The sequence below is a fragment of the Nicrophorus vespilloides genome, unplaced genomic scaffold (assembly GCF_001412225.1).
Source record: "Nicrophorus vespilloides isolate i.1.1-1 unplaced genomic scaffold, Nicve_v1.0, whole genome shotgun sequence".
In the NCBI taxonomy this organism is placed as follows: Eukaryota; Metazoa; Arthropoda; class Insecta; order Coleoptera; family Silphidae; genus Nicrophorus; species Nicrophorus vespilloides.
The window spans coordinates 1,032,657-1,046,071 of record NW_017100112.1 but is presented as its reverse complement, the minus strand read 5'-3'; the positions used below and the strand labels follow the sequence as shown (position 1 = coordinate 1,046,071).

Below are 13,415 nucleotides of genomic sequence, written 5' to 3'. Positions count from 1 at the left end.
TATCCAGTTTAATTTAATTATAACTTAAACTTCTACAAAAATTGCTGCAAATTTATCAATTATAGAGCAACAAAACGTTATTTTATAAATTATAAATTTTTTTAAATATATTTTTCTTTTTAAAATTATGAATCTTGTTTATATAATAACAATTAGATTTAACTCAATTAATTTAATTATAATTTATATTTGTATAAAAAACTTATTTTTTTTTTTGAAGAATAATAGCACGTAGCAGCATTCAAAAGTTTTTAGGGTATTAAAAATATGTGTAATACGTATTGCCGTCTCGTAAACATACTTTTTATTGTAGTGTTCGCTAACTGAAAAAGTAAAACGAAAAAAAAATGGGGTGTTGAATAAAACTGTGTGCGGTATAGAATGTATAATAATAACATTTGAATTGTTTGATAATCTCCCGCGGAATATAATTCAGCGACGTTACGCACGAATTTTACCATTACCGGTGACGTTTATGACAGTTTATGGAGAAAAATAGATTACGCAAAGCATTGTGTACGATGACGGCTGTGATGCTATTTTGCCAGCAGTGAGACAATAATAGGGATTAAAGATAACAATTAGAGCCCCGAGAGTGAGATGGAAGAAGGAACTGGTGGTGTCGCTTCCCACAGGATTACAATGCTGATTCACGACGTCGCGGCTTCCTCCTTCACCCCCAACCGCCACGAAACAACGCCCGGATTACCGACGTTATTATCGCGATATTCGGTGCAAATTATGTAACACCAGCCACCCAACCCAAACCCCAAAAGTGGCACGCCTCAGCGAGCAAACTCAAACGAAGCAGTACTTAATAAATCGCGGAGAAGAAATAAAAAAAGAATCGTTGTCTGGAGGAGCATCAAAGGAAAAACAAATCGAGGCTTAGCGCCTCGCAGAAATCATCCAAATCATTTTCAGCACTGCGAGGATTAATTAAATATGCATTAGCTCCTGAAAGAAATTGGGGTCGTCTGAAGAAGAAAACAAGAGAAGTGAGAGAGTAAAAAATACAACAAAGAGCTTTTTTTCTATCCATCAACATTCATCAATCAGGATTTTATTTTTATATTAAGTAACAGTTACAATGCAAACTTGGTGTAAACTTGTATAATTTTACATGCTCTTCATATGTGGAATAGTTATACCGAATTCCTTTCCGTGTTTTGCTATGCATTCCGTGATCAATTTCGCCACTTGGCATCCAGTCGTTTCACCAATTTCCTTCTCGCACTCGTTCATGACTTCTTTCATTTTGGTCAGTTTGGCCTCGTCACCTTTCAAAGCTTGAGAACTGACCTCAATCGCTCCGGCTTTATTGAACTTTCCGTCTTTCATGATTTTAATGGTGTTGTAGAGACACTGGATCATGCACAACCCTTTTTCGGATTTGGGCAACTTGTGCTCTTTGAGTGCGGCTATGTCTTCATCGGATGCACCCTCTTTTTCTTTGCAGTCGTTCACTATGATCATTGCAGCTTCGCGCAGCTTTTCTTTGCTTACTTTATTGTCTTCGGCTTGCACCGAAGCCAAAGTGGCAATAACCAGGACATAAACTGAAAGCATAAAATTATAATTAAGTTCATAGTAATCGTCGAAAACCGTGTTTATGAAACGAAACCCGTTTTAATTATATTTTTCGAAGCAAACGTGACTCACGCAACAAGGAAATTCAAGCTTCCTCAGAGCGCACTGCATTTCCAACTATACAATTATCCTCAATTTGTCAAAAGTTGTGTCAATTTATAATAAGAGTTTCCGATTAAAACGCATTCAATTACAAAACACACTTTTTATATTACATGAGTAATTAAAATACAGAATAAACATTGACTTATTAGAGAATCAATGATTACTTTAAACATGTTATACTATAAATATATTAATTATTGTCACTGCTTCAAATAAACTTGAAATTTTACAAAATGTACCTTAAAATCCTGTATTTTTTGTTAAATTTGTTGTTTTGAAAACACAATCAATTTTTAACTTATTTTTCTCTAAAACAACGTTATAGCATTACAATTTTAACAAAAATTACAGGATTTTAAGATACATTTTTTTTAATTTCAAGTTAATTTGAAACTGTGACAATAATTAATAGAAAGAAATAAAAATATATTAAAATTATAATAAAGTATAATAAAAAATCGAAATATTATAAAAAAAATATATTTTTGACCAAATAGTTAAATTAAATATTCTACTTCTTAAAAAGCTTATTATTATTAACAGTCACATATAAACAAATAAAAAAAAATATTTTTCAAAGAAATATAAGAATATTATTAGAAATCAAATAAATTTCTTATTTTATTTAAAAAATGTAATTGTTTATACAATTTAAAAACTATATAAAAAAAACTTACCAAATGTAAAATAATGCATTGTAACTAAAGTTTTGGTTGCGACTGAATCGAATGATGTTGAATGCTGGTGTTTGGGTTTATATACGTCCGTTTTATAATTGATTTTTAATGAAACGGAAACTACGGTTCCAAATCTATTCATCTCTTCTGCTCATTAAATCCGATAAAATCTGTCCAAAAATAAAAACATAATAATGTACATACATTCCCAGTAATGTCGTGTGTTCTCTTGTTGTTAGCATCATTGTATCATCGTCGCTTCGTCGTTTGGGTCCAACAGAGCGGCAATTACTGCAGGTTAATATTTAAAGAAGACACGAAGTGGAGGAGTTTCAGATACAGTTAGCTGGTCCAATAAATTAAGTCGCATCGCGTTCGTCGGAAGTACGTTCGAATTATAATAATAGATGAGACGTCGCTTCTATTAAACCGGCCGCTTTATATGAAGTAATTTATTTATTGTTCTGCTACTATCTTCTCGTTGTTTTCGCTTTTTAGTTGTTGCTGGCTTATGGTGGCATCGCGTGAACCGAAGTCACTTGAAGGAAGAGAAGGAAGGGCAAGGGACTTGATAAGCTACGTTGCGGGGCCGAGCATAAAAATACTTTATCTTCCACGATTCAATGCATAATGAAACATGGAAACGGGGCGAATGAATTGTGTTTGCGGCCGGGAATTAATGGTCTATATAATAATTTTCCAATTCTTGTATTTGCTCGTGATTATTAATCGCCGTCTAATTGATTTATTGCGGTTTGATATTGTCTTTTGTTTTGTTTTCTTTGCGCCCTAAATTGATCTGTTGGTTCTCTTTATTACCGATATATATATAGACTCTTGCACACATACACCGCACAAAACACATTTATTCTTGATCACTTCATTTTCTTCAATTCATCTAAATCATTTTTTATTGATTCTTCTACAGTAACATAAATTTTATGTAATAATATCAGAAAATATCAGAAAATAATAGTTTGTTTTGGATTAACTAAAAAAAATTACTCAAAAATTAATGAAACTTGTTTTTCAATTCTACAAAACTTGACTTAAATACAATTTTTATAGTTTTTTAATATATTAGGTTATGTGTAACTTTTTTTTTAAATTTTACCAAAAATTGAAAAAATCATAATTTACTTTAAAAGTCCACAAAATTCAAAATAAAATCTAACATATTTAAGTTTTTTTACTATGACAATCTTTTTAATTATTCTGATAAAATATTGGAAAACTTCAAATTTAGCAACTACAATGGTTTATTTAAAAAAATGATTTCAAATTGTACAAATCTTTGTTGAAATTGCATTTATATTGATATTGTTCATTAAGTACATTATTTATTTTTTAATATAAAGTGTACGAAAATTAACGCAAGATTTAACGCCCCATTAAAGTGTCAAATTGTTTTTTTTTTTGGGGTTTCCAATACTTTACTGCGCAAATGGCGGTAAATTTAAATCTTGCGTTAATTTTGGAACACCCTTTACAAATATTTAGAAGCCAAGTCGATGGACAATGACAGTGTTAAGGATAGCAGCAGATTCACAGTCAATGGAAATAATGGAATCGCAGAGCATCAATATACTGAAGTTAACCTACAAGACGGCAGCCAACAAATTACAGATGAATATAATGGTAAAAACTTCCATTGGGAAGTTTACCAAAAAACAAATGTCTAGATTGCGGATGAAATAGATGGAATAGATAGAAATGAATAGATTGTAAAATAAACACACAATGACATAATAATAAAAAATATGGTTTGTTTATATCAATAACAAATATTACACTTTTCTGTAATATTTGTTATTAATATAAACATATCATTAAATTATACATTCCATTTATATCTAAAAAAACTGTAATTCTTAATACTTAACTCCTTGAAGAACGGTTTATTTTTAAATGTTGCACAGAAATTTTATTCACTTTTATCCACAATTTACGAACAAAGTAGTTTTATTGTAATTGAAGTCATATAAAGTTTAAAAAAAAAGTTGCTCAAGTGTTTAATTGTATGGAATATTAATTAAATATCTTGGACTCAATGTTACATGCACTGCTTCAAGTAGATTTTTTGAGGTGGTTTAAAAAATATCTCTTCATATATATTTATTTATAAAAAATGGTGAATAAATCAAAATTTTCTAAGATGAAAAATAAGTATTTTTTATTTTTTTTTTGTATTTATGTGTATTTACGTAAATACAAAAAAAAATAATTTATATAATTATACTAAAAGAAAAATATTATTAAGTATTACCTCTTTTGATGCCCAGAAAGACCTATAGTCCTTTGTAGCCGTTTGCAGCAATTCAATTTAGTTTTATTTTTCTTATTATGTTATTTTTTTAACTTTGTATTATGTTTATTATTATAATATTTTTTTAATTAAAGAAAATTCATAGCTATTTCAATAAAAAAAAATAATATTATTAATATTTGTTGGATGATTTTTATTGTTCAATTTTTGCTGTGTCGTTTTGGCCATATAAAGATAGATATATTTCTGGCATTCCCCCGCCCAGAGGGGATAGGTCTGGGATATTGTGCGGGAATTGGATGGGGCGGCGGTGCCATTGTCGATTTGCGATCTTTTGCTTTTCATTTGCATTGCAAAGCGCGGCCGCAATTCGGCGCCAGCACCGTTGGCCGCGTATAAAACTTCGCCCGGAACTGGGCCCCGGGGAATCCCCGAATCGGTTTCCGGGTTTAGATTGAGTGAATTTCCCCACATCCCGCATGATGATATTACCTATACACGGCTCTCTTGTTTAATTCCATTCAAATCTTTAAAGCGCCGTTCGCTAACAGTTCTCACACACACACACTCACACACATCCCAACGCAAGAAGATTACCTTCCCTTACAAAATATCAATAAACATTGTTTTGTAAAATAATAACATTAATATTTATATACAACAAAATTTTTGTTTCTACAGTTTAGATTCTACAACTTGTCCAATTTATAAGTGAATCCAACAATTTTATTTTCATCATCCAAATTTAAAATATGCTACTATTTTTAACCATTCGATATGATTATTTTAATATTATTTCCTGCATTAAATAATATCAATATTTTCTGTTGAAGAAGTCATGCTAAATTATGATCAAGTTACTTATTCAAGGATTCAATCGATAATCCTTGAATAGGAAACTGGTATCACTTAAACCAATCTACAATTTTTCGTCAAATCAAAATATCTAAGTCCCAATTCGCACTTTTATTCATTTTTTTTTATAATAAATAAATATAATAAAAGAAATCCTTCTTGCTTTATAAGGGTAACAAAATACAGAAATAAAATTCAATATTTCTCTTTTATATTTTATAACGTTCCTAACAATGTATGATTTGTGCGGTTAACAAAATGGAAGAAATTCGCACGATTTTCAGCACGAGTAAATTAATGACTATGCACGTTAAGTGACAGACATTTTATTTCGCGCATTGTGCAATTTACACGAACGGATTTTGATTCGTCGTCTCCTTAACTAACCTTGAGTTTGATGGTGTTGAGTGGTTTTCAAGTAACGTCTGGTTTTAAGTGGTAGAGCCGAATCTGACGAAAAAAAAATGTTAATTATAGCAATTATCACATTTTTTTTTCGTTTCTAACATACTATGATAAAAAGATTTTTATTTTATTTAAAAGAAAATAAAATCAAGAATAATTTTGTTTCTTTATTTAATTAATTAATTGTTAATAAGTAAAAATATAATAATATGTATGTATGTATTGTAACTAAGCAAGTATTCTATACATTACATAAAATAATCATAATAAATAGATAAAATAAGAAGGAACTTTGTAATTTCTCTTTATTTTTAGAATAATAATAATTTAAGTCGTAAGTACTACGAATGGGTCAAAATGACCCACTTAATATTTGTTTTTTATTTGCATTCTATTGAAATCGAATTGTGGCTGTTGATCTTCTAGCTATTCTAGTATTTTCTAGTGCACTTTTCAGTAGGAGCAAAGCAGTTCAGGCGAGAGGTACATATGTTATTGTAGAGTGTATTTTGGGTCAAATATAGCAAATATGTTCTTGAAATATTTGGATTTTAAAGTGGAATAACTTTGGTTTCCCATGTAACAAATCGGTACATCACACTGTAAATGAAAATACAAACAAAAACCTGATATCATACGTTTCTATAATGAGAAGTTATGTTTCAATGGATTTATTTCATTGTATATTAAATATCGCTGGTATCAATATTATAGAATAATTCTAGGTATTCTTTCATTAAACAAGTAGAACATGGAATGTATTATCAAATTCTGATTGCAAATATCGTGCAGGTTAAAATGTCTGTTGAACCACAACCTAATGAACGGATTCGAACATCTAAAAGCAAGAGGTTTTTTTTTGTGCAAGCAAGAGTGACAAGAAAACAGCAGCGTTTTTTGATATATGCAATGTGTTCTACTTGCCCAGACTGTTTTGAGCAATAATAATTGTATTTAATATGTAATAAACGGGTCATTTTGACCTATAGGTTGTACTTGCGTTTCATTTACTTATCCATGTTACGTGTTAAAATAACAAATCTTGACAATATTTATTCGACGTATTTTATTGTTTTTAATATAAGATAAATTTTAATCCAAATGAAAATGATAAAACATTTACATATTGGATAAGAAAGTAATAAAAATGAGGAGATTATTTAAAAATCGCCTAATAATGTTATAAAAACGCGTCATCCACGTAGTCTGTTGTTGCTGCAAAACAATTAAAAACATTAAAGTAATCCTTATATGGATGGTTATTATACGCCCATTTTGCGTATTCGACAGCAAAGTAATAAAAATTTTGAGATTATTTGAATAGTATATTATATAGTTTTGTAAACATTTTATTTATATCACGATAAATCAGATGTTGCTGCTATAAAATATACATAAAGAACCAGATATTAGTTAATTTGATTTTATATAATAGTTGTTATTTACTAAGGAAAATTCTGTTCGGAAACCGAGGTGTTTTTATTTTGTGTGATAATTTATTTAACTTCAAAATTATTTATTTGAAAACCTTTCTGTTTTCTCAATACGTATTAATGTACAAATTATGGTATTTCAATAAGCTTATTGTGTATATTAATTTTAAAAAGAGTAGACTTAATGTTGTGACCTTTCAGTTCTTGTATTAATAAAAGCACTTTATAAAGAACTTCAGCTGTATAATAAATAGTTGTTTTTAGAAAAATAAAATTAAATCAATTTTCAGATAATTTTAGTAAAACTAAAACTTGGTAAGGTTTCTATAAATTGTGATTTGGATTAAAAGAAAGTAATGCAATTTTCTTAAATCGAGAGAAAACATTTAGGTTGCGATCGTTGCAGTTGTCTTACTGGTTTTCTTTCCCTTTTTCGTATTTGTAAAATGTCGATGGTTATGTGTATATATATAGAAAGAGTGGTGTTAATTTAATCAATTGCGTTTGAGTCTAGTCAGTTCTACTTCGGGCTCGTTAGATCCGGACACGGGGCATTAAGTTTCCCTATTTTATTTACTGAGAGAATAGCTCTTAATTCGGACATGCACAGCACCCTTTGACCAAAGAACTCGCCCCAGCAGAATGATACATCGCCGCAGCTTTTAATTAAGCGACGACTACAATGGCGCACATAACTTATGCCCGCTTGGATAATCTCGAAATGTTTTGCAATTTTCATTGCGCTGCCTTCTTTCTGCCTTTCCTAATGTCTAAATAACGGGTTTTGCGCATATGAGCAGCTCGTTAAAAGGGTTGCTCGCGTGCAGATAACGCAGGTCAGATTAGGGCTGTTACCTTTATTTGCTCGAAAGCCGCCCCCTACAACCAACCACCACCCCCACGGTGCATTCGGTGCAAAGCTTCTAATCAATGATCCCTTTGCACGTACACGGCCACAACCATCACCCATTCTGCACTACATGAAGCCAAATTTTATTAATTAACACGCATTCGCGGATAATGCAATTAAAATGAAGTGAAGAGAAAAAAATCAGTGGAAAAAATAGCGGGACGGCAATCTGGAGATTATATTGCCTTCGGTCATTACGGCCGAAGCAATTTGGGGGCCATCAAATTAAGAAAATTCTTCGTCCTCATACTCCTCAAGTCTGTTTTGATACATTCCTCCTTTTTGCTCCCATATATAAACACAGGCAGTAGGGGATGTTTGGATGGACAACAGCTCCTCGGACAAATGAGACTGACTTCACGCGACATTAACCTGTTGTTGTATCCCAGACTCGCCAAATGTCCGGGATTAATACGCAACGTCTTAAACCTACTCCGACATCCCTAAATCTTCAACCCCAATCTATTTTCTTTTCACCCGCACCTCCGCAACCACCGCCATCGCAGGCAGCGCTACGAGTTTGATATGGAAATTTGCGGCAATCATGAAATATTAGAGGGTGGAACAAAAGGTGCTCTTTAGTGCAGCAACCCCACGGGACCGACGTTTCAGAGAAATTGAGAGAGGAAGAGAAGGAGAGCAACGTTATCAAAACAATCAAGGCGGAATCAAAGGGACCCGATTGGCCGAACCTCCCGTCTTTCCGGTTATTGAATCCCGAACGCCAAATCACTCTGAAGAATTGAACCGTTGTTACACGGAAATAAAACGTGCACAACTTACAGACCCAATCGATCGAACAATAATTGTCCTTTATTTTCCCCTCAAACAAATAAAGAAAATAATACGAACGGAATCAGCCCTCAATCAAAACTATTTTCAAATAGAAAACAACGATAAATAGATTTAATAAATTTATTTTTACAATGAAAAATACAAAATGCGTAATAAAAAAACACATAATGCTGATTGCGTCAATAATTATATTATTAACTACACACGCATATAGTTTGATGTCCTCGAATTATAATTTCTAAATAAATGAATTCAAGTCATTCACTAGATTGGAACGAGTCACAAAAGTACAAAATATAAATTAATTTAAGAGTAAAACAAATTTTATTTGTATATTCTTTATTTATTATATAAGAATAATAAATTCTGATGGAAGTTTAATATTGTTATACATTATTACATTGCTTATATTAAAATTGAAGCTAAAAGTTTCAAATTTATTTCTATATAAACATAAATCTTTGTATATTACATTTATTGTCTGAATTACATAATTTATTATTAGAATCTTGTGAATTCTCTTTTTTCTTCAATGTTAATTTCAGAACTATGTCAATTTCTTTTTAATAATTAAATAAAATTACATGATGTTATCTTTCTATACAACTAAGGATTATAGTCTTTATTTTATCTAGGCAATAGTATTAATACCTTCTCATTAACTATCGGAATTACTAAAGTAATCTGAAATGAGTATAACCGAATATTAGTATCAGAACAATTCCAATTGAAACAGTACCAAGATAAATTTCGAATGATGACAATGAAAAGTGTTATTTTATAATTTAATAATTAAAATGTATAGCTGAATTACTTTAAATATTAAATTGTACACAAATTTACAAATAATTTATTGTATTTTCTATTTAGTAAACGTATAAAAAAATTCTAAACTTGTATTTTAATTATGTTCGCTCATTGCAAATGTGCTCATCGTGGTGACACACATCGCTGAGTTCTACTAACCCTTTCATAATTATCAATTATGCGTAATTGAATGAAACAAAAAAAAAACTAGGGTGTTCCGACACACATATGTGTACCCTTTTTATTTAATTCTTAAAATTAAAATTAAAATGAAAATAAAAAGGCATGCAACAAACATAAATTTTATCAAAATAGATTCACCAACTGATAAGTACTTAAATATAATTACTTTTTCCTTTTTAATTCGCACTTTTTATAATGCTCTGTTGTAATACTGTAAATGGGTTTGCAATGAGTTTGATGTCATTTTCCAATATTTTATTAAATTAAATACAAAATTAATCTAATATCATATTGGATTAGTAGAACTTCGTTAATCAAAACTTTGCTTTTAGAGGTATGATGAGATTTCGTAAAGAAAATTTTATTTTGTCGAACAATTAAAAGTTTAATTAACTAAACGTTAACTTACATTCAAATTGAAATCATACTGTAAAATATGAGTCTAAAGTTGTTTTATTGTGCTTTTTCATTTAACAATTCTCTTTAAGGGGTTATTACATTTTCACTAAAAAAATGTTTTCAATTTCTTTGTTAGTAATCTTCCGCCAAAACCATGATCTGGAATTCATTCAATAAATTTCTAACATTCACTTCATTGACATTTTCTAAGCTATTTATTGAACAATTTGGACAACATTTTCCAGTAATATTTTCTATATCGTTAACACTAACATACCACGCGCGATCAAATGACCGTCTTTCAAATTTTGTTTGGATTTTCCTGTAAAAAAATGCAATGAAAACTCAAAAAAATGTACATAAAACGTTCCTAAATAAAAGAAAATATTTTTTTCACTATCCAATTGGCTAATATCTTATTCTATATTGAGATGGGTCTATATCGCAAGCCCGACAATCGAAAGACCGTCTATTGAAATCCCGAGTGTATCGAAATCCCAACTACCATAATCCCGACAATCAAAATCCTGACTATATCGAAATCCCGAATATATCAAAATCCCGACTACCATAATCCCGACAATCGAACTCCCGACAGTGTCTTTTATTATAATAATTTCTACAATAACATTTTTAAATTATTCTACTATATTTTAATAGGTACGACGGATACTGAAAAAAATATTTTTAAGACCTAGGTCGATGGCTCTTTTCCACGATAATTAATTGTTGTTATTTATTCTTAATAACAATAAATAATATTAATTATTATTTTATTTTTTTTTGTTGACCTATTCATTATAATACTTAAGAATAAGAAATATTCTATAATAAAATTAGTTTATGTTATTAACAATAAATAACAACAATTAATAATTTATTAAGTTTTAGATTGTCGGGATTTCGATATAGTCGGGATTTTGATTGTCGGGATTATGGTAGTCGGGATTTTGAATAGTCGGGATTTCGAACGTCGGGATTTCGATACACTCGGGATTTCGAACGTCGGGATTTCAATACACTCGGGATTTCGAACGTCGGGATTTCGATAGACGGGATTTCGGTTGTCAGGCTTACAATTGCCACCGATTGAGATATATGTTATTTTTAATGCGGTCATTTGACTGTTCACGGTAGGAATAGGTATACATGAAGTGTCGGTAAGTTTAGTGTGAAAATGTAATATTTTTTATGTTAAATGGTGATTGAAAATGGGGACTTCCTTATATTGTAGCTGTGTTACATCAACGTATGGCTGTATTATAAAATAGAAAAATTACAAAATATCATGATATGCGGAATTCATGTAAAAATCCAGTAATATGTGAAATTACTCCAGGTAACATTGGATTTATTAACGATAATAAAGATAATGATAGGTTTTTATTAGATTTTTATCAGTTCCACCATATTTCCATATGAGAATGGGCGAAAGGTTACGAGGCGAGATGCCGTGTCGCATGTCTATTCACTATCTATAAAAACCGAACGGAATAACATGTTTTGTACAATATCTGTCGCTCAATTATGGAATCATTTAATTAACTTCGAACTGATTAAATCATATTATAGATGGTGGTAGGGTTGTTTCATGGAGGTCTCGTGGGAGGTCCGCGAATATTTCATATCTGACCACTCGCCACACCTACGCTATTCAATGCATTTTATCTCTCTCTCTCTCTTCTATATCTCTCACTCACTCTATTTATATTTCTCCATCTTCGTCTTTCTCTCCCAATATCGTTTGCCTTTCCATTTCAGAATTGCAAGTAATATTATCCAAAGTTCAATTATTTGATTTTTCGAAACTCCGGGTTTCCAATTATTTAATTGCAATGCACGTGATGTAATTAGCATCCGTAAGAACGTTATTGAAAAAGTAATCAATGATTTTGTAATTACAATTTCATGCGTAAACGAGCGGAATGCGAATTTAATTAATTAATTTCTTTCTTTTTTTTTTATTACAACCAAACTGTAATTAAAATCCAGCATCGGAATCAAATTGGATTGGTTCTAAATACTAAAATAATATTACATTCAGTTTAAATAAAATATATTTAGCAATGTGATTTTTTTCTAATAATTAGTAAAAATATTTCACAATTGTAGACTGATTATCAACAATGTAATTATGTTTTTTTGATAATTTAGATCAGCTCTAGTTGGTTATTTTTTCTACCTACTACCCCAATATATAGTCACTTACACCCCGTGAATTTTTATATTTATCATGGATACTATATTTTTTAATGAATTTTAATTGGTGAACGTAATTGGTGAGGTAATTTGTCCTGATTCGCCGGCTCCTATTCTGAATACTAAAATAATAAATTACAATAAATAACTGTATAAGTATAATATTTTTAAATATATTTACGTATATATTGGCTTAAAAACCAATTAAAACAAATTACAGAAGAATGTAATTGTAAAAAACTTCTATTGGGAAATTTACCTAAAACCAAATATCTACCCCCATTAGATTTAATTAATATTCACAGGAATAAGATTATAAATTAAATATACTATGACATAATAAAAAAAAGTACCATTACATAATAAAGTACATTATATCTACAATGATGTGAATCAGTATATCTACAAATTATTAAAATACTTTAATCTAAGATGCTACAAAAAATGAGTAATTTATAATCGGACAAAAATTTGTTCCACTAAGATTACAGTGATCAGTTTATATAAATTTAAATTGTGTATAATCGAAAACATATTAAATTTTTCTGGACACTAATGATGAAAGATCACGTTAATATTTGAGTAATTTATATCTCGAAACGTTAATCTATAATTATACCTTACAATTTCCAGAATATTCCAATTACGGAATATAGGGGAGGACAGGATATCCAAAATATGAATAGGCGCCTGCCAACTTCAGACTTTACCCGCATAATAAATAAGCGAGAATCATACCGGCGTCTCCACCATAAAAGCGAATCAATGAAGTCTTTATCGAATCACTAAAA

The 13,415-nt window shown here is 30.2% G+C and overlaps 1 protein-coding gene across 1 annotated transcript; it reads right to left on the bottom strand.

Annotated features, from left to right (window-relative positions):
* Positions 1 to 1,119: 1,119 nt before the first annotated feature.
* LOC108568557 (general odorant-binding protein 19d-like) lies at positions 1,120 to 2,408 on the bottom strand. The gene is made up of 2 exons (XM_017929727.1): positions 2,373 to 2,408; positions 1,120 to 1,559 (listed from the first exon to the last, which is right to left on the bottom strand). The coding sequence occupies exons 1-2, from the start codon at positions 2,389 to 2,391 to the stop codon at positions 1,120 to 1,122; spliced, it is 459 nt and encodes a 152-aa protein (XP_017785216.1). The 5' UTR covers positions 2,392 to 2,408.
* Positions 2,409 to 13,415: the final 11,007 nt, after the last annotated feature.